This window comes from Orbicella franksi, chromosome 8 (assembly GCF_964199315.1).
Source record: "Orbicella franksi chromosome 8, jaOrbFran1.1, whole genome shotgun sequence".
Classification (NCBI taxonomy): domain Eukaryota; kingdom Metazoa; phylum Cnidaria; class Anthozoa; order Scleractinia; family Merulinidae; genus Orbicella; species Orbicella franksi.
In genome coordinates this window covers 6646696-6667248 of record NC_138152.1, presented here as the reverse complement: position 1 = coordinate 6667248, position 20553 = coordinate 6646696, and the positions used below count along the sequence as shown (strand labels likewise).

Below are 20553 nucleotides of genomic sequence, written 5' to 3'. Positions count from 1 at the left end.
ACAGTAATTCGCGTTTGAGTAGAAGTTACATTACTACGTTTGGTGATTGCTTAAAACCTGACTTCACTTTCTCTATTAATTAACCAATCAGAAGCTAAAGCAAAACCAGTTATGACTCGTTTGCACCCGTTTTACCTCATTTGGCACCTGTTAGCGTATTTGCTTCTAGTTTTGATTGGTTCACTGGATGTTCACTTTCTTTGTGATTGGCCAAAGTGATTATTTTGGTTTTAGTGACACTCAGTTGAAAACGGCTTAAAATACTCTGGTGGAGTAACGATCGTGTGAAATATCGGAAGCAGTGATTATCTTTAACCTCTCCTCAGGCAACTTTTTACTAGTGCAAAGTTTCTCGTGCGGGGGATCTGTGGGAAAATAGACCGACTAATCGTTATCTGCATTTCGCGGATAGCAATTTGCATTAAATGATTTTGCTTTATTTACTTTATGTCCACTCCCCAGTACCCTCGTGGGTGCCCTCGTGACCTCGTGCTTTCTTACATTGCATGTGGTGCAGCCATACTATAACAAAGCAGATGCATTTGGCTACTCACCAGTGCAAGTATAGCAATGTTCCAAGACTGTCGTACGCGACGCTTCAATGGTGGCCGGGATTAAATTATTGGTGCACTGAGGCCGCTTGTGTTGACAATTTTGATGGCATTTGGATGCGTTACTTATAACTGGACACCAAAACTGGCATCTGTTCTGACGGGTAATTTGACTGCAATCCTGTTCACAGCGTCTTCCGTGACATTCCAGATTACAATTCCGGTAACACTTTTGTTCACATTTTCGTCCGTGACATTTCAAGTTACATGTTCCACTGTTGCAAGTCTGCTTACAGTAGTTTCCGTGACATTCCAGACTACATTCACGATCATTGCATTCCTGGAAACATGTTCCTCCGGAACATTTTAGACTACATCCTCCATGTACTTTGTTGCAAGTCTGCTTGCAGTGTTGGCTGTCACATTCCAGATCACATTTTTTACCGTTGCAAGCTTGCGCACATTGTTCTCCGCTGCATTCCATACTGCATTCTACTTGGGAATTTTGACATTTCTGTTCGCAGTGTTTTCCGTGACAATTCAGACCACATTCTTCAGGCGTGTTACAAGATTGTGTACAGTTTCCTCCTTTGCAATTCAGATTACATTTATAACCACACGCTTCGTTAACGCAACTGTAACGATGGTTACAGTTGAACGTACCCCTGAACTCATCACAGCTGTGTGAACAATTTCTGTAGGCACCACATGCAATTTCGAAATTTCTACCTGAAAAGAAATTTAACAAAATTTAACCTTGTTAGATCAGTATACGTAATTATTAGTGTACGTTATAGTCCAATGACAAACTTCGCTTTGCCTTTTCCTATGGTAATGTTATAAAACAATCAATAGTGCACAACCCCAGTGGTGTTATACCAACATAAACATACGGGCACCTTCGGACTTGTTGGGTGGAAGGGAAGGGGGCGGGGGGGGGGGGGGGGTGGATGGCGGGGACGATGACCTTCTTGGCCGAAAAAAAAATTACATAAAGCCCGAATGCGTAAGTTTTTATCATAAGGTTTTATTTTTCTTAGTTTTTATCCTGATTTTTACAGCTTAGTTATTTTCAGTTAGTTAGCTTATTTTGCTCCTGTTTTATGTATTTTTACGTTTTTTTAAAATTAATTTTTATTGGTGAGATATTTTCAAGCTCATTGTAAAGCGCTATTGGATAGTAATAGAAATAGCGTTATATAAATAAAGTATTATTATTATTATTGAAATCGGAGAGCAAACGCACATGCAAATAGCATGAAAAAGAAAAACGTTCACAGACGAGTTCTCGCATCTAATGAAACTGCTTTAATTCGAAAAATAGTGATATTGCATTGAAAGCTTGCATACTCAATGACCTCTATCAACAGTCTCAATCTGGTAAAATCTAAAACGTATTAAAAGAAAAAGTTCCTCCGCCTCCCATGGCGTTGTCCGAAAATGTTATCTTGTCCACACCATTCAAAATGAGTTTATTGCCATAGGTGCGCTTAATACTGCCATGAAAGACATTTCTATTTCAAGATGGACCGTTTCGGCGTGTTACAGAAGCTGGATTCTGTTCGAGACGAGCTACTTGATATACTCGAGGCGTTCAAAGAAGCATTGCCAGATTTCCTTTGAAATAGTCTTCTTTTGGCCACAGCAGACTTGCAGCGTACACTGCAAGCCTTCTATCAATTCAAAGGCCACTTAAATACGATGGTAAACAACATGGACGTAATAGAGTAACACCTTAAAAATTTAAAAACCCCTTTGTTAAGAAATTCAAAACGGGTCTTTTCAGAGCCACCACTAAAACAAAAGTCTTCGTCTTCGTTCGCCTTGAGTCGTGTTGTAGCTAACAGAAAACCCCAAGGTCGCTTATATCATTTTAGTAGCCAGTTCAGACGTCGTGCTTCTGCCGTGCCGAACTTAATTTCAATTAGGTTCGACTGTAGCACGGCAGGAAAACAACTCTGATTCAGACGTTATGCCAGAGTTGAGTGTTTTGTCCATCACCAGTTGAACCAAATTGTTGTTGGTTTTTTTCAAATCCCTTCGAAATTATATCGTGGAAATCCGCTCGTAATGAAACAGATCAGTAGATTGACTTCTCAGAAATCACATAGAATTTATTCATGACTTAACTTGACCGAAGTCGAAAAAGAGTAAAAAATAAACATTCGCCTCGAAAACTATATTTTATGCTCTCATCTTTATTAGCTGTGCAAGACGTCTTATATATTAAAAGCACCTGACCCTAACACAACAGAAAAATCTATTTACTTTCGCTCATTGGTTGTGGTTCGGACCATACACAATAATTAGCTTGTCAATTGCTTTTGTGGTCAATACTGGCTAACCGTAATGTCATCGGTTCCGTTAATAAGTGAGCAAGTAAGACAGTCCGTCACTTTTCGGAACTCACGAAGCGAGGCCGAAAATACCTCGAGATTTGCTCGAGTTCTTTTGATCGATTTTCATCTTTAAAACGCGAGTATGAATCAAAATAACTACTTTGACTGTTTAAAATTGGTTCCATTTAATTTGGTATCACTGTTGGAGTGAAAAAATTGTGAATTTACTAGCAGAAACGTAGCGTTAAGGGAGTTACGAATGACCACGATCTCTAACTGCTGACCCCAGGAAGGACATTGCAAACTCGTTTTCCCACGCTCTTCGACATGACGTAACATTGTGAAAGCATCATCCATGCATTAAACAAATAAAAGCACATTCTCAAATTGATGTTTATTTCATCTTCTCATTCTACCCGGAATTAGGTGTTATTCAGTGGTGGATCCAGACCTTGAGCTAAGGGGGTGCCCAATTTTGCTTTGCTTACCCTGCCAGCTATTCTTCCTTCTGTTATTTCTTCTTTTTTTACACAAAATAAGGGGGGGGGGGCGGCCCCCCCGGCCCCTCTCCTAGATCAGCCACTGTTATCAATGCTTGTTTCAATTACCAATTGAAATTGAAATATTCACCTAAGTCAGGATTCCTAGACAGGATTATAAAAAGGTTCTGCTGGCAAAAAGCCATCTGAACCAAGTCGATAAGATCTTTCACACAGAATATTATTAAAAATACTGACAGATCAAGAATGTTTGCTTCATATAAGCTTATAATTTTATAAAGATAATTTCAGCGTCGTCTGTCCAGCATCGTTTAAGCTTAGTTCTACCATTTCTAAAGGATGTCATTGGTTTTATGACTGTTATGATCATGAAAAGCTTTTATGTAGCTCGAGTAATTGACGTCGCCGTCCTATACGAAAACGCATTTTGTCTTTGGCGACACGTTGGGACTAGCGAAGGATTCCCGCTGTCCACTGCCGTTCCCGTCCTGGCCTTCCCATCCTCGCATCGTAAAGAGGTACCTAATCCTGCGGACAGTGATGCAGAGAACATTACATTTAAAAACAAATATTTTGCAATAAAACTTAAACTCCGCAACTCTCTTTTGCACCATTGGTTATTCACTCTCCAGTAACCACATGTCCTCTCAGAGGGCTTTTGTTTGTTTACGTCAGAATGAGGAAATCCATCAGCATTAAAATAGAGACATTGTTGAACCTCTCTCTTTCGCTGCTAAGTTATTTTAGGTTTGTTCTCCTTCGGTGATCTAGCTTTCTTTTTGAGGTTTCAATCACATTAAATTACCGACAGGTTCAGCATGCCAAAGAAAAATTGATGACTTGAGAAAATAGAAGACTGACTTACATCACAAACTTGACAAACCGATTCTGGAAAATATAATTCAGTAATAAAAGGTATAACAAGAATTAATTTCTACGAGATAATTAGTGATCGTTCTTTCAGTAAAATGGATGACTAAAGACGGTATGATTTACAATACGCTATTACACAATTGAACGCAATAAAGATAATGAATTTTGTACTCACACAACAAAATGAGTACCACGAGGAAGCTTATATATGTTTTCATACTATCCTTCACCATCTAAACAAATTATCCTCAGCTTCAAATTTAAACGAGTAGGCATGATTTTATCATCTCTGACGAGTCTGTTCGTAACTTAGACGTATACTGAAAAAAAAAGTTATATCTTCAAGCGATTCCAACCACTGCTCGTGTTTGGGAGGGAAAATAACGTTTCACTTTTTCCAATTCATTTGGTATGCTGTCCTCAAAATTTAGAGCAGGTAGATGCGTAGGAGTTTCTTTGCACCTGTAGTCATCTCTTTGTATGAAAAGGTATTGCAACAGGTAAAAAAAAATAATGGATCATGTTTCCGCATTATAGATTATTGCATATGGGAATAGTGTGGTAAAACGTTTTGGAGCCCCCTATACGTCACTAATATTCGCATTACGTACAAGTTCGGTGGTAGTATAGTTGACAAAACATTTTTTGCAAATATCTAACAGTTATATGACGAAATTTAGCAAAGTTCCCAACTTTGCTTATGTGGATGCTGTCATGCTTGTAATTGTTTTTATAAAATTTATAAAATTCATAACTTTTGGACAAACTCTGCACCTTGTGGTGTCTTTTTCCTTTGCGAATGGTGGATTCTGTAATTTTGTAATTTTAAACCTGCTTGCTTCGCGTGCATAATATAATACCTCGACAGTTTACTAGAATGACTTACTTCGTGATTCCCTCAGAACTGTCAGACGGTGTATTCGACAACGCACTTCGTTGTTTGTGTAAAATAGCAGTCTTATCTTGGTCAATAATTGCCACACTTTATATTAACTGGAGTTAATTACACTAAAAGAGATAAAGCCAGCATTCGCGAGGACACTATTTGCCAATGTTAAGAGAATTTTATGCAAAGGCAAACATAAAATTTTGTACAACGCACAAAATTAAAAACTGATTGCACTAGACCCGTGAAACTTAATGGCAATATCTGCCCAGTTGTGTTATCGCGAGAACTATAATATACGTCGACAAAACATATTTGAAGGAAGCCTTTCAAACTTCAGGGAAGATGCCCGAAGATTACCACGTGAAATAAACGAACAAAAAGTTAATTCGTCTCAATTAACTCGAAAAGAAAATTAAGAAATATTTGTCTCTAACCGAAACTAAGAAGGTAGAACCTAATCGACCGCAAACCGCAAATATCTCGCGGCCTCTTTCCTATGTTGAATTTTTGCAGTGCTGTTTTTACGGAATGGCATTGAATTGCGCCAGTGTTAAAATTGCTAAACCAAAAACCTGATAACCAAATAGGTTTGATACTTACTGATTATCAAGAAGATTGGCAAGGTTGTGGCCATCACTTTTACAATAACTTCCATCATGGATTATTACTTTCCTTCAGCGTCTTTTTAACCAGCGGTGTTACGCGTGAAATTGCGCATGTAAAGAGTGATCACGATAATGGTGATGCAGATGTCCTTTTGAAGTGGCTCCATAGGGTAATCATTTATGGCGCTGCGCGCGCTAGTTTTATGTTTTGAATGCTGTTTTTGCATTCGTTTTTACACCCAGTCCCTTCAAACTTATCAAATGTAATAAGCAATGATGAAATAGTGTTTTACTATTATCTCTGTTAAAATTTGGCTTTTAGTCTAGAATTACAAATGCTCAGACAGTTTTTTTTACCAATGTTTTGTCTTTATTTGTGATTTTCTTGAATTTGCGTCAGGCACATCTTCCACAATTCTCACAGTGCGTCGAATCCAGTGAGATACGAATTTTAAACACAAATAAAGTAGGTTTTGTATAGGAATTTTTCCGATTTTTCCGATAGGACTCGAATACATATATTTCATATTTAGAGATGAAGCCACTGGTTTTCATGCAGGTCGTCTATCCTCGTTGAATTAGAATTTGGAGTTTTGGTTTTGTGGAAGGAGGAAAACCGGAGAACACGGAGAAAAACCCTCGGAGCAAGGCGAGAACTAACAACAAACTCGACCCACATCATGATATGACACCGGCTCAGTATTGAACCCGGCCACATTGGTGAGAGGCGAACGCACTCGCCACTGCGCCATCCCTGCTCCCCAAAATCAGGCAGGTGCGCGCGGAAACAAGATTCTACAATAAGCGTCATGCTTGTCGTTTATCTCTTAGCGTTTGCACAAGAAACCCACATTTCATCGAAAAACACAACTCATTTCCTGATCTGTATTTTTCTTCAATTACAATTCATGTTAACGGGGAATGATATAGTCATTACAGGCGGAAATGTCTTTCAATAGCAGTAAAGCTGTTATAATTAATTGTTCTCATTTTGATTGGTTCTGTCTTAAAAGCCAACACAAAATTGACGTAGAACTGTCAAAAATATGGAAAACCATCAAAAACTCACCGAGTGCAAAACTTCGCTTTACGCTTCACTGAAATTGTTGACAAACATTACATGAAGACTCAATAAAATGTCAGGGTCGCTTCATGCTCGTTTTTGTCGACCTCTCTAACTTTATTCAACAAGGCAAATCAACGACGGAATATTAATTACACTGATGCTGGCTCCTAGAAGCAGTGCCTCAGTTGTTGACTTTGTTAGATTTGCTGTGTAGAGGAAATTACCTTCCCGTAAAGAACTTGTGTTCGTACTCAGTTTTTCTCTTCAAAGGACACGCATGTAAAAATTGCAGATCAATTTATTTTACTACACATGCACAAACTGGTTTCTCCAACTTCTACCAATAACGTAAACTTAACCTCTAACAAATCGAGCAATATGAACCATATCTGCTCAACGCGAAACGTTTTTGTAGGAACATCTGTCACATGACGGCTGTTGTACCTCGCTCGTTTACCGGTCATCTCGCCACCAGGCAGTCTCGCCACCAACGAACTCGCCACCAAGCGAAGTCACCTCGTAATAAGGCAGCGGATAAAAGAACGAGGAATAATCTATATACATGCGACTCGGAAAAAAAGCTAAGAAGGCAATGCGTTGTCCCCATTAGTTTTTTGAAGCTAAATTTAATACTATTGACACTTTGATAAAGTCATTCATTCATTCATTCATTCATTTCAACGATGCAAAAGACTACTGGTAATAGGCCCTTTGCAGTTGGGGTCACGTGACCAAATTTTCCCTAGAAATTTTTTTATTATGGGCTATAACTTGAAGAATGCCAGAAATGGAAAGAGCGCATCGAAAATACCAAAATGGCCAACTTTGAGGCCCCTGGCATTAAAGCATAAGTTTATACAACAGTTTGAATTTTGGGAAAATTTAGAGGATTTGTATGGAAAATGTTGCTGCAGAGCAATTCCTTGCTCTCTGACAACTTTTTCCACACAAATCTTCTGATTCTTTTAAAAATTCAGACTGTCATAATATCTCATCCTTTAACGATGGGGGCCTCTAATTTGGCCATTTTGATATTTTCGACATGCTTTTTCCATTTCTGGCATTCGTTAAGTTATAACCCATAATTTTATGAAAAATAGGTCACGTGATGGCTTAGCTGCAAAGGGTCTATTCACCTCGACTACTTTACTCGACTAGTTTATTTTTTTGTTGGTGTTTGGTGGCGAGGTGACTTCGCTTCGTGGCGAGTTCGTTGGTGGCGAAATTCCCTGGTGGCGAGGTGACCGGATACCCCTCCCTCTTATTGGTTGTTGAACCCGCCATAAATGACAAATGATGATCTTGGTTCAAAACGTTGATCATGCACATTAAATGGCTTCCTGTATACATGTATATTACACATTTGGCGATATTCCGTTTAGGCCTCACTTTTTGCTTTCTTCAAAGAGGCCTGACCTCCTTAAGGGGCGGAAAACCTCCTGAGCTTCGCAACAGTTAAGTTTTCTGCCCTCCAGTAAGAAAACAGCTTATCAGGGTATCTAGTAAAAACCACCTGTCACATCGGATCTCTCCTATCACTCTCGCTCATCGAGTGCTTTACAGATCACAACTGATAAAGAAATACTCCTATAGCCTTCCTTTAACCAAGCTGACTATAAACATTATATGCTGGTAGAGCTTCACGCAGTATAATTTTCCTATCGATCACAATATCGCTAGGAAGTTGGAGTTGTGAATATTAACAAGAAATTAGGCCTTTTAATTTTAACTTAAGGAAATATTAGCATAGGACAAAATTAATTCGCAAAAATGAGTCGATAGCCGAATAATTTAACATCGCGTGGCAGAAACGGCCAGTTTCACAGGATAAGTGCTTTCAGAATTGTAGACCTTATGGCAACCAAAGACAACCAAAACTTCCAAACAATACTGACGTCAGGTAGACTGCGATTGTGGGGGATTTCATATCAGTAATACTATTGCCAGGAAAAAATGAAGTTTATACTCACCAAAGAAGACAATCAGTGCAAAGCAAAGAGTTCTGACCGCCATCAGTCTGAAATTGTTTTCCATGATCCTTTAACGTTCGTCGCTGCTTGGTAATCGAGACAACCAACCTAACTTATGAATTCTGTCTGACTCCAGTGTTTTCTTTAAGCACCACCGGGAAATATTAGTAATTTGCTTCGTCCGCATAGATGGCCATGCGAAAGGTGGCGGCTTTAGAGAGCAACTTTATAATCATTTTTAATTAGCGCGACTCGCGTGACAGATGATGTCAGGTTATTCCATCGTGATCACAGTATGATGTCAGAAAACGTTTACTAGACAGATGTTTTGCAATTAATTAATGTTGATGTGCGGACTTACCGTTTACAGTCGAAACTCCTCTAACGGCCACCTCTCTACAACGACCAGCTAGCTGAAAAGGTCGCTGCAGACGCCGCATACATTCACTCTTATTTTAACCTCTCTGTAACGACCACCTCCCCACAACGGCAACGGCCAATAAAGTTCATCCCAGGTTCTAAAACAACCTGTTAATAAGGTCTGTTAATGAACGACTGACAAGCGGTGTATTTAAAACACCGTATTTTTACTATGGCTCGACAAAACTCGTCTGATATGCCGATGAAGCGTTCCAAATAGGTACGATTAGGTGTAAATATCACTACAAATCATGAGATAACGACTTCTAATCAACACAAAGAGTGACCAGTTCAAGATATTGATTAACAGTTTTAGGCATTAAAAAAGACTAGTCATTAGATATACTTGTTGTAGGTTACCGACCGTCTGACACAAACCAACGGAACAGCCGCCGATGGCTGTTCTGTCGATTGCAGTTCTCGTAAACATGCTCGACAGTGTATCCACTAACTTCAGATAGATAAAGCTAAGTAAACATCAGCCGTAATATTATGTCACATATTTTAACCCGGAAATGCCGTTAACTGCATGGAACATTTTTCGCTACAAACCTTGTTTGGTTTTAAAAATACAATACCCCTATGACACTTTGCGTCAAAAGCTACTACAGTTCAAATACGCTATTATGCTGCACGAATGAAGTTCAATTGCCTTTGATATGTCGACATTACTTTCATAAAACTGAGAAGTTTTAATTTCTTGGCTGAGTTCGCATCGTTAGTACTTGGAAAAGCCGTGGTTATCCTTCTTCTGAACCGCTCTATAATCTGAGGATCAAACACAACTTACAGTCAGCCAAAAGATGTTCGCCAGTACCTTCACTACAGGGATGAACCTTCATCTGTTGATGGTCTTCTATTTAGAGCACAACAGCTCATTGTTCCTCACAGCTGAAGAAAATAAATGCTAGATCGCATCCATGAATCGCATCAAGGTATTGTCAAATGCAAACGGCGAGCGCGAGACATTACCTGCTGAGTGTTGATTACTATTCAAAATGGATAGAAATTGCCAAACTGAACGACCTGAGCAGTAAGAATGTCATCTGTCACTTGAAGAAACAGTTTGCAAAATATGGTATCCCGGATGAACTACTAAGTGACAATGAACTTTAATACTCCAACTTAGCACTCAAAGGATTTAGTAACAACTATGGTTTTGTACACACAACGTCCAGCCCCAAGTACCCTCAGGCAAATGGTGAAGCAGAGCGAGTAGTACAAACCATTGAGAGCCTCTTAAAGAAAGCACAAGATCTGTACGAGGCTCTGCTGAACTACAGGAACACGCCATCAAAAGGAATAGGCTTATCGGCTGCACAATTGCTCATGGGTCGCGGATTGAGACATCTTTACCAGCACATGCAGACCTTCTAAAGACACATGAGGCCCAAGAAGTCTAGGAACACTTTTATAAAAGAAAGCTGAAAGAGAAAGTTTAGTATGATAAACACTGTGGTAAAGAGCTTCCACCCCTCAACAGTGGTGAAAAGGTCACATTACAACATGGAAATAGGTGGGTGCCTGCTGCAGTGATCAGTTAGCACCGCACAACCAGATTAGACATCGTTCAAACACCAGAAGGTCAGAAGTATCGGAGAAATTGACGACACCTAAACAAATGCTGAGCATCGCAAGACATACCAACAGAGTCTTTGCACGACCAAACCAAGGCTTCTTCAACCACGCACACTTCTAAAGTCAGTCAAGCACCTGTTCCTACTGCACAAAAACCACCTCAGCAAGTGCAGAAAACTATAGTGCGTATCATTCTGGACGATTAGTCAAGGAGCCTGCTCACCTTAAGGACTATGAACACTAGTTTGCCACCACTTTATACACGATATGGGTAAACAGAGAAGGAACACACTGGTTCGATTGATGAACACGCTCGTTCAATTCTGTGGCGAACACGCTGGTTCGATTTCGTGTCTCAAACATTAAATTTGCTCTAGTTCCAACAGTTTTCCTCAATATTCGAATAAGATGACGAGTTTTGTAAAGGCACGCTGGCCGATTGAACTTTCACTTTGATAAGGACAATGTGAGAGGGAACACGCTAGTTCGATTGATGAGCACGCTGGTTCTATCGATTGATGAACACGCTGGTTCAAGTAAGTAACGAACACGGTGGTTCTATTGGTCTCCCAACCAGTGTACAAGACGCTAGTTCTCAGTTGGTCTCGCGACCTCTGTATATTCTGAGACTATGACATTGTTCACAGTTCAATAAAGACAACAGCAAAGAAAACACTCACCTGCTACTACGACAGACGTTTCTACATCAAACACGAACCCAAAAGTGTCTAGATGTACCGCCTCCTGATTGGCAAAAAACTACAATCTTACACGTCTTTTCATTGGCTCGAATAGTTCCGTCCTTGCAATTCGCTAAAACCGAGGACAACCTTAAACCTTACACTTATACTTATACTTTCAGAGCTCGATCGAGAATTTTTCTGCGTACAGCATTCTTCACGCGGCACTATTCTCTGCCGTCTCGCCAGCCGAACGCGTACGTCTTCTGGCTCGTTGTCAATAATTTATTCATAACTACTTTTACACTGCAGCTGAAAAGCCCCTATGGGGGAGTTTCAATAAACGCACGTATGCATGTAAACTTGCTTTATAATATGGTAAATTTAATTGCCATCGAATTCTGAAAAATGACGCTACTCAGGGCCAGTTTTCAAATGGCTTGGAAAAGATTTCTTTGTTTTCAATTAATTCTTTGAATTAACTGCATGTTCTTACGGCATATTATCGCCAGCTACCGACCATTGTAGCCATTTCAATTTCGGAGAAAGAGACAACTGAAGAAGTTGCCAAAAATCACTATATAGTGAACATAACGCCTGAGGAATGAATTACAGTCACTCCTTGTAACCGCACCTGAAGTTGTAACCCTTCCTGTTATGCAAATAAGTAGAATTTAAGCACGCACGTTCGCTGGAAACTGGCTCATTTGCATTGTTTAAAACCCAGAATTGATGACAATTTATTTTATTCTGCCATGCGCGCATCAGCACACTTGAGTTTTCAAATTTAATTTCATAACGGACTCGAACTGCTCTGCAGCAAATAAACAACTGTTAAACAAAGTTTTGACAACTTCGCGTCGCGTTTGAGTTTACTGTTAACCACCACGATGAAAGTTGATTGAACTCCGCTTGTTAATCACGGCAGCATTTATTCAAACAGCACGATCTCAAAGTTATTTACATGCTGGAACTGCCATTTTCAGAATGTCCAGGATTTCATAACTGTACTTTATCAGTCTTTCTTCACAAAACCTTTGGGCACAGTTATCAACTTGCCGAGTTATAGACTCGAGAGGCTAGAGGAAGGACAATCGGAGGAAACTGCTTAAAAAGAGGTAACAGGATTTTATGGACACTTAAGTGCAATGTGACTATTTTTATTTTTACATTTTTACGAATTATGTTGTTCTTTTACCATCACAAAAGTGCTTCGCAATAACTACAAATGACACAGCCATACTTGAACTTCCCTCTGTAATTTCCTGAAACAATCCTAAGCAAGCGTACCACTATGACAAGACGTAGAATACATAATTTAGTCTCGATTTCTGATGCACACAATCACTCAATGCCAGATTGCGAGTTTTTCACTCTTGAATTCTTTATTCGAACGAGAAGAATGTTTTATCAATAAACAAATCATTCCGAAAAGCTACCAAACAACCTCCAAACGTTTCCGTGCGTTTTAATAACTTTGATTCGTAACGATTTACATGTACATTATTTTCTTTATACTATAGGAAAACTACGCCATGGTTACTGTTTGGTACAACATATGATACCGCTGTAGTGGTAATACGTCAGACAGCAAACAGACTGGTTAAAAAAAACATAGACTGAAATAGCTCAGTAGCCTTGACCGACATACAAACATCGAATTCCTGAAGAAATGATTGGAAGAATTAATTTATGGATCATTAAGGTTCACAACGCCATCAGCAACTAGACCGTGAACTTGGATCAATACAGAGCATCTGTTGAGGTAAAAATTAGTGACTTTCTTCTTGGTAACGACGGGACTATCAACGATTAATCATGCATTTTACTGAAATTAATAAATCGAACAAAAGCCAACTAAAGATATGATATTGCTCCATGGAAAAAGCATTCAACATGGTTCAAATTACGGCTCATAGATTTTGAAATACCATTTAGTAACTAAGATGATAGCTTTCTACATCGAATGAAGTCTCACCGGATTATAACTTAATTTCAAATAAGAAACAATTAATCAAAGAAAAAAACAAAAACAAAAACAAAAACAAAAACAAAAAAAGCAAAAGAATGGGTTATTTCATCCTAAAACTTAACTATTTGTTCAAATTAACAAATAAAAACAAAAATAGTTTGCTTCTTATAAAAAATACTTGATCAATGTTAAACAAAATATTTAAATCTCGAAACTGATCAAAGATACAATTCCCAGCTGGGTCAGTGGGGAGTTTCATGTGTTCCACTTAACATGAACGGGATTCAAACCCATTTGAAAATGCATTCGCCAACTGAGTGGTGAGTGTCACACGTTCCACTTAAGGTCATTCCACTGAAATAGAACCTGCACTGAGATCTTTGTCAACTTTGCTTATTGACTGTTTATATTGTAGGAACTTAAATTTGTAAATAAAAATGAGGGGTCCCCATGTCCGTTTAGGAGCAACAGCACCTTGTTTATACCATATAAATCCTTACAATAGCACCATGATTATAGTCACGATTGCTTGCTAAATTCACGTTTTGGACGACTGTTTCTTGCTCAACACTGAGAATTGGCCCATATTTTTTTTTACATAGAGAAATTTCTTACTCAATTCAACACAAGAGAAAAAAATGATAGGTCACCGTACTCGTTTTCGAGAAAATGACGATTTACCTCTATGGCGAGGTCCAGCCGCAAAGAAAAAGCCGCCATTTTTTAATGCGCGCGCGCTAATCACGCGTGAAATTATGCGCTGTAGGGATGCGCAATGCAATACTGGGGAATGACCTTAAATTGAACGGGATTCAAACCCATTGGAAGATGTATCCATCAGTTGAGTGGAGATTTTCACGCGCTCCACTTGAACGGGATTCAAACCCATTTGTAGAAGTATTCATCAGGCAGCTGAGTAGAGACCTTCATTTACTCCACTTGAACGGGAAACAAAGCCATTTGAAGAGAGATTCGTCAGCTGAGCGGAGAGTTTCACGCGCTCCACTTAACTTGAACGGGATTCAAACCCATTCAAAGATGTATTCCCCAGCTGGGTGGAGAGTTTCGCGCGCTCCACTTGGTGCTTGTTTACTTTTACGTCCCGAGGTAAGGTTGGTCAATAAACTCGGTGCTTCCGTACCATTTGTTGGAAACCACGCCACGCAGGTAGCACGAGTAACACGCGTCCCTCCTTTGGAAAAATGAGTCCAGAGAGTCGTAATAATGTGGTTCATTATTCTAACTGGGTCAGTACTCATCGCAGACGAGTCGATACGTACATTTTGTACTCAACTGACCCAGAGGATTGTGGCTGTTTTCAAACAGGGGCTGCATACTGACACGCTCTTTCACGCGTGAGCGAAAGCACGTTACCTTAAAAATAGACTACTTGTAGTCGTTAGCATATGTACCTCCCATGTCCGTGAAGGAGAAACGATAGCCTATTTGTGGTAAAGATAGCGACATCAACAGTGTTTAGCCATAAGGGATTTGATTAGTAAAGATTAGTAAAGCTAGGCTGAATTCATTTGAACTTTATGTCACCTCTTTTCTTAGCTTTGTGACATTTTATCGAATTTGATTCTTATTTTTTTTACTGATGTTTTGATATATTCTTTTTTCGAGCGACGCGTGGGAAAGTTTTTCCTAGGTTGATGAAGTGGACACTATATGAAAGGCGACAACAATTAACGAAAGGATGCTGAGGGTGACCTTTCAGGAAGGTGAGAATCGGTAATCGAATTTTCGGGCGGAGCCGTTGATTTCAGGAAGCCTATGTACAGCAGTAACTCATCTGGCAGCGGATCAATCTGGCGCACAGTGAGACCTTTATTAAGCGGACCCCATATTAAGCGGACACCCTCTCTTAAGTGGACACCAGCTCGTGTCCCAAAATTTTCTTCCCACATTTACTGTGAAATAAATCTGCATTCAGCGGACACCTCTGTTAAGCGGTAGCGGACACCAATATTGATTAAGCCATTTTGTTGCACAAAACATGCAATAAGCGGACACTTCAAGTACTTTTTACTTCTAAAAGTTCAGCTCAGACTCCTTTAACGTTGCTCAGCGATGTCGTTTGAAAGTTACGTAGATTATTCCAGATTGATGCATTGACTGACCAGACATTGTGCTATGAGCACTCTTTTATCTTACACTCTGTTACACTGTGTTAAAAAAGGGTTTTATAATTAATTAGTATATACCACACAAGTGAATAGTGCTTTTCGTGCGCTCTGATTGGTTAACTCGGAGGTGATTAGCAAGTACTAATTATTCAGCTTGTGTCGTATATACTAACACAATTACTGCACAGAACCTTCTTTGAGTAGACACCCTGTATTAAGCGGACATTAGTGAGTGTCCCAAAGGTGTCCGCTTAATACAGGTTTCACTGTAAATAAAAGAATAAAAAAATACATAAAATGGTAAACTATATTATCTTGTACGTACGCTCCACTTAATTCTACAAAGTTTGGCCAAGTAACGGTTGTTGTCAGGGATAGGGAACTCGTCGAGTCAAAATGGCAAAGAGACCGGGAATGACAGGAGACACTTTACATCACGTAACATAAAGTATCTGGAGTTAGGTTATAATCATCTCTTATCTAACAAAGACGAATGGAATGTTTGTTGGAACCATTTTTTAAAATTCTTAGCAAACTTACTTTAATTAAGGTTACTTTGTATTTTTAAATCTACTGGATAATGAAGGTGTTGTAGTTTGAATTAAATGAAGCGATGATATGAAACGGCGGCAAAATTTGCGTCAGGGTGTTTATTATAATTGTAAACTAAAGATTTCTATCGCGTATCAGTTGATGAGGGTGCAGCCAAAACTAAGCTGGTGAATTCCTGACAAATTACCTTAACCAGAAAAATATCTCCGAAATTGGTTACAGTAAGCATCTAATCGTACCTTTTATTGTTACACTTCGGAGGCACATCAGGCTCATTTGGTCTCGCCATGAGTGTTTTAGAAACGATTCGAGCCATGGCTCGACCAAACTTGCCTGATATGCCATCAACGCGGACTAAAAAGCTACAATTAGGTATAAGTATCACTACAAATAGATATAAAGGCTTCAAAACAACACAAGGAGTGACCAATTTATGATATTTATTAATGTTGTTGTTGTTGTTAAATGTTTATAGTGGTCGATGCGCTTAGCTACAACTAGCTAGTAAGTATTTCAAAGAAACATAATAGGCTTACAAATCCCTACTTTCGAGAGGCAGACTAGTTGGCTATTTACAAACATGACCGAGGAGCTGAACTAGGGTCTACCGACAAACAAATCTAGCTTAGTGGTCAGAGTGGGACTTGAGCTCGCGACCTCTTGATGTCAAGGCCGGCGCCCTAACCACTCGGCCACGCTACCTCCATTAAAAGGTTTAGACACTTGAAAAGACCTAGTATAGAATCTCAGGTCACCAGATACCCGTTTTAGGCTACTGACTGTCTACCAAAAACCAACGGAACAGCCACGAATGGCTATTCTGTCGATTGTGGGTTTGACAATGTACCCACCACTTGAGCCTGAGTTGCATGCCTACGTAAATGTTAAAAAAAAACTAAGCGTAGTAATCGTCAGCCGTAAAATTAAATACTGTTTGACCTGAATTACTGTTAACTGCATGTTAAAACGGCTATGCACTAAAATAGGGAACACTTTTCGCTACAAACTTTATCTTTTTTTTGAGCATCTAGAAACCAATGACACTTTAATTGGGTCAATCGCTACTCCAGTTCAAATACGCCATAACTGCATGAATGGAGCTCCATTGCCTTCGATATGCCGACATCACTTTGATTAAACTGAGAAGTTTTCCTGGTCGAGTTTACATCGTTTGCACTTGAAACTGGAAAAACCGCGTTCATCCTTCTTTTGAACCGCTCTTTAATCTGAGGATCAAACAAAACTTACAGTCAAGCGAAAGTAAAAAAGTCTCTTGTTGATGTTTTTTTCTGCAACTAGACTTTTTAACAACCTGTGTCCGTATTTACCCCTTTAAGAGTCCATATATCAAGTTAAGCTATGGCGCTTGAGCACATTCACGTCCCTAAATTTGCTTTCCCACAACATTCGGCATCTAGAGTAGAATTATTCCCACCATTTGAGTAGCCGGCTGTCTAATAATGCGATGCATGATCTGGCGAGAGAGTTCATCGATACATCGTTCATCGATTTTCAAGTCAGTGCTCTTACCTGACTGTTTCTCAAACAATGCAAGAGAAAAATCAGGAATCCCTGTTAGAGAAAATAAAAGAAATTAATAAATTAACAATAGTTTTACAGAACAGCGAAGAAATTGCTTCTTTTGGAATAATTGCAAAAAAATATCTTTCTCTACTTGAAAGTTTTGGGATCAGGTCTACCTTTAGCTTCTTGTCCCGCCTACAGGAAAAACGTTAATGATTATTGAGTAATTTAATTAAGGGCAATTAAAAAGAGTGCAGTTAAGGTTTGTTCAATTATTATCATTATTTAGTTTCTGTGATAAAATGTAAATATAGCATACCAAGAAACACGGGGCTCCCAAAGTGAGAGATTTACACCATCGAAAATGCTATCTTTTTACAATACAGTTCTCTAATTCTTTTCATACAAAAAGATTAAAAGCAATTTGTGAAAATTGTTGGAACCAGGACTCAAAAACTAACCTGAGCAGAGTTAAGTATCGTGAAAATGTAAACAAAGGCTTTGTGCAGAGGGGACAGAAGACCAAATAACCACGTGGCCCCTAGAAGAGGAATCAACACTGCGCAGGCCTTGATGCCAAGTCTGAAATAACGAAACACAAGAGAAACTTCTGGTCACATGCCAGAGAATCAACGAAGATGGGCCGCAAGTTAAGTGGGGCCAAGGTTCTTTACAATTGGCCAGACGATAAAAATAGATTAGATAAAAAACGATGCCCCTATGGTGCAGATTAACAAGAGCGAATCAAAATAAAGGTTTAAAGTTGGGCAGATCAACCGAGGGACATCCGAAACAAAGGCAAGTCAAACGTGACGGCAAGTGCGAGCTGTTTTGTTCTCGATGTGCCACTGCGTACATAAAGCTTACTGCTCAGCACGGTAAATTCTGTAACATCTGACCGAGTCGTACAAATTAAAGTTAGTGACAGAAAAAGACGCAGAAGCAAGTTATGGGCATGGTGATATGTTGGCTCGTTGGGAGACTGATAGAGTGGCGATGGAGAAACTGTTGTTATTCGCAAGTCTTAATTCTTACCGTATCTGCTGAATGTGGTTTTCTCCTGTTGATTGCATTGTGGTCATTTCTTTGATCACTCGCACGAGTATCAAGATGTTAACCTTGATCATAAGATTAAAATAATCAAATATATCAGTTGTTTTTAGTTCTAACAGAAGAAAAAGTAAAAAGTAACCTCTGCATAGTTTAAAACTATAGATACATGTGGGGCCTTGTATCAAAGAAATAATAAAAATATAGTACATCGTAGAAAAGAAAAAAAAAGCAATTCTTGATTTATTCTCATCCTTCACTGAGTAATGTCTATATTTTAAAACTTTGATTCTTATTTATTATTAATTTGTAATTTTTATCTCAGTTTGTGTATTTTTTGTTTATGTTAACTTCCAAAATTTAGTCTTAAAATTATTCAAGATCAACTTATATTCACCATTGAAATTCAACTTTAAATTAATATTTAGCTAACAGTTTAACTTGAGACTCGATTTACTTACAGCTTCGATCGTCACCACAAATGCGACAAATATCCAGATCAGATTGTTATCTGAAGACATCCAGCAGCTTGAAGAAACAAATAAAATTAAAAAAACAAAACAAAAACAAAACGGAAAACAAGGCCTTTAATGTAATGTGTTCGAATGATGGGATGGTATTTTAAAAATGTCGTGAAAAATCTTTCTCCATATATTGAGTGAAAATAATTCTGTCATCCTGATGAATGCGAGACGGCAAAGGAGAAGATCAGTAAAGGAATACTTTTCTTACTATTCCTCACTGACAAATCCCTGGATTCCATCTTTTCCTGAAGCAATACTCAGCGAGATTGCAACCATAACAGCAGGAAAACCTGCAGTGCATTATAAAAAGAGCAAAACAAAAAAGGTAAAAAGAAGCATTTCTCTAGCACTTGAATCAAATGATCAATAAATTCATAGTGTTAAGCAGGAATAACAGAAAATAACGGTAAAATAATCTGATTAAGGTAATTCCATCAAAATAGAACTAACAATAGATTTTCTTTCAAACTTTACCTGTTGCCTGCTTATATCAAGAGAACTTAAAATTTGAAATAAAAAAGGGGTCCCCATATTCGTTTAGGAACAGGAGGACCTTTAATAAACCCCATAATTCCTGAAATTATCTGCTTTAAGAAACGTTTATATTTGGACCATTCACCTTACGCTTTAAGAGAGCAGAAACATAGAAAGAAAGTTAAGCGAGAAATACAACAACGGATGCATTGCATAAATGTTAAAGAGCAATTTGATGTTCGTTTGACGATAAGGGCACTCATATTTAGTCGACAGGGATACAATATGTTCCAAGCACGCAGTGTTCTGGGGCCACATATTATCTTGTACGAGTGCTAGCTATACTCTCATTTTCCGTGATAATTCCGGGATAATTTTTTTTCTCTGCAATAGAAATTGGTCCATATTCCCTGTATAGAAATTTGGTGATCTCTGCATTCAAACTAAATGAAAAAATCGTTAGGTCTCGGTACTCGTTTCCGAGAAAAAAACGATGATTTGTCTTTCGCAATCCAAGCCGTTTAGAAACGGCCACCTTTTTGTATATGTTGTGTATGTGCACGCGCTCGTGAGCTCGCGCTAATGACGCGAAAATCGTGCGCAGTAGGGATGCGCAATGCAATTCTGAGGAATCACCTTAAACAACAACTTACCCCATGACATGACGTAGTATATGTTCATCTTGCTGTTGATGTTGTAAACCTTGACCACAAACAAGTAAAGGTAGATTCCTTCGACGAGCATCCAACAGAAAGCTACCATCAGGAAATACTGCATGAGGGCCGCTACTGCAACACAAGCTCCCTGTAAAGAAAGCTTTAATTAAAATCTGTCTATGTTATTGCGCTATCATCTCC

At 38.8% G+C, this 20553-nt stretch overlaps 1 protein-coding gene across 3 annotated transcripts in view; it reads right to left on the bottom strand.

The window, feature by feature from the left end:
* LOC145494466 (adhesion G protein-coupled receptor L4-like) overlaps positions 1 to 20553 on the bottom strand; it is a 42659-nt gene that overhangs the window by 12759 nt on the left and 9347 nt on the right. For 2 of the 3 annotated variants that reach the window (XM_081473939.1, XM_081473937.1), the window contains 7 exons: positions 20350 to 20500; positions 19431 to 19512; positions 19160 to 19226; positions 18684 to 18766; positions 18110 to 18230; positions 17655 to 17696; positions 15699 to 17350 (listed from right to left, as the gene is read on the bottom strand). In XM_081473939.1, the coding sequence (XP_081330065.1) occupies positions 17186 to 17350; positions 17655 to 17696; positions 18110 to 18230; positions 18684 to 18766; positions 19160 to 19226; positions 19431 to 19512; positions 20350 to 20500 (711 nt within the window). In that variant the 3' untranslated portion in view covers positions 15699 to 17185. Of the gene's footprint in view, positions 1 to 15698; positions 17351 to 17654; positions 17697 to 18109; positions 18231 to 18683; positions 18767 to 19159; positions 19227 to 19430; positions 19513 to 20349; positions 20501 to 20553 lie in introns of those variants that run through there. The other variant, XM_081473938.1, reaches the window with a different exon arrangement.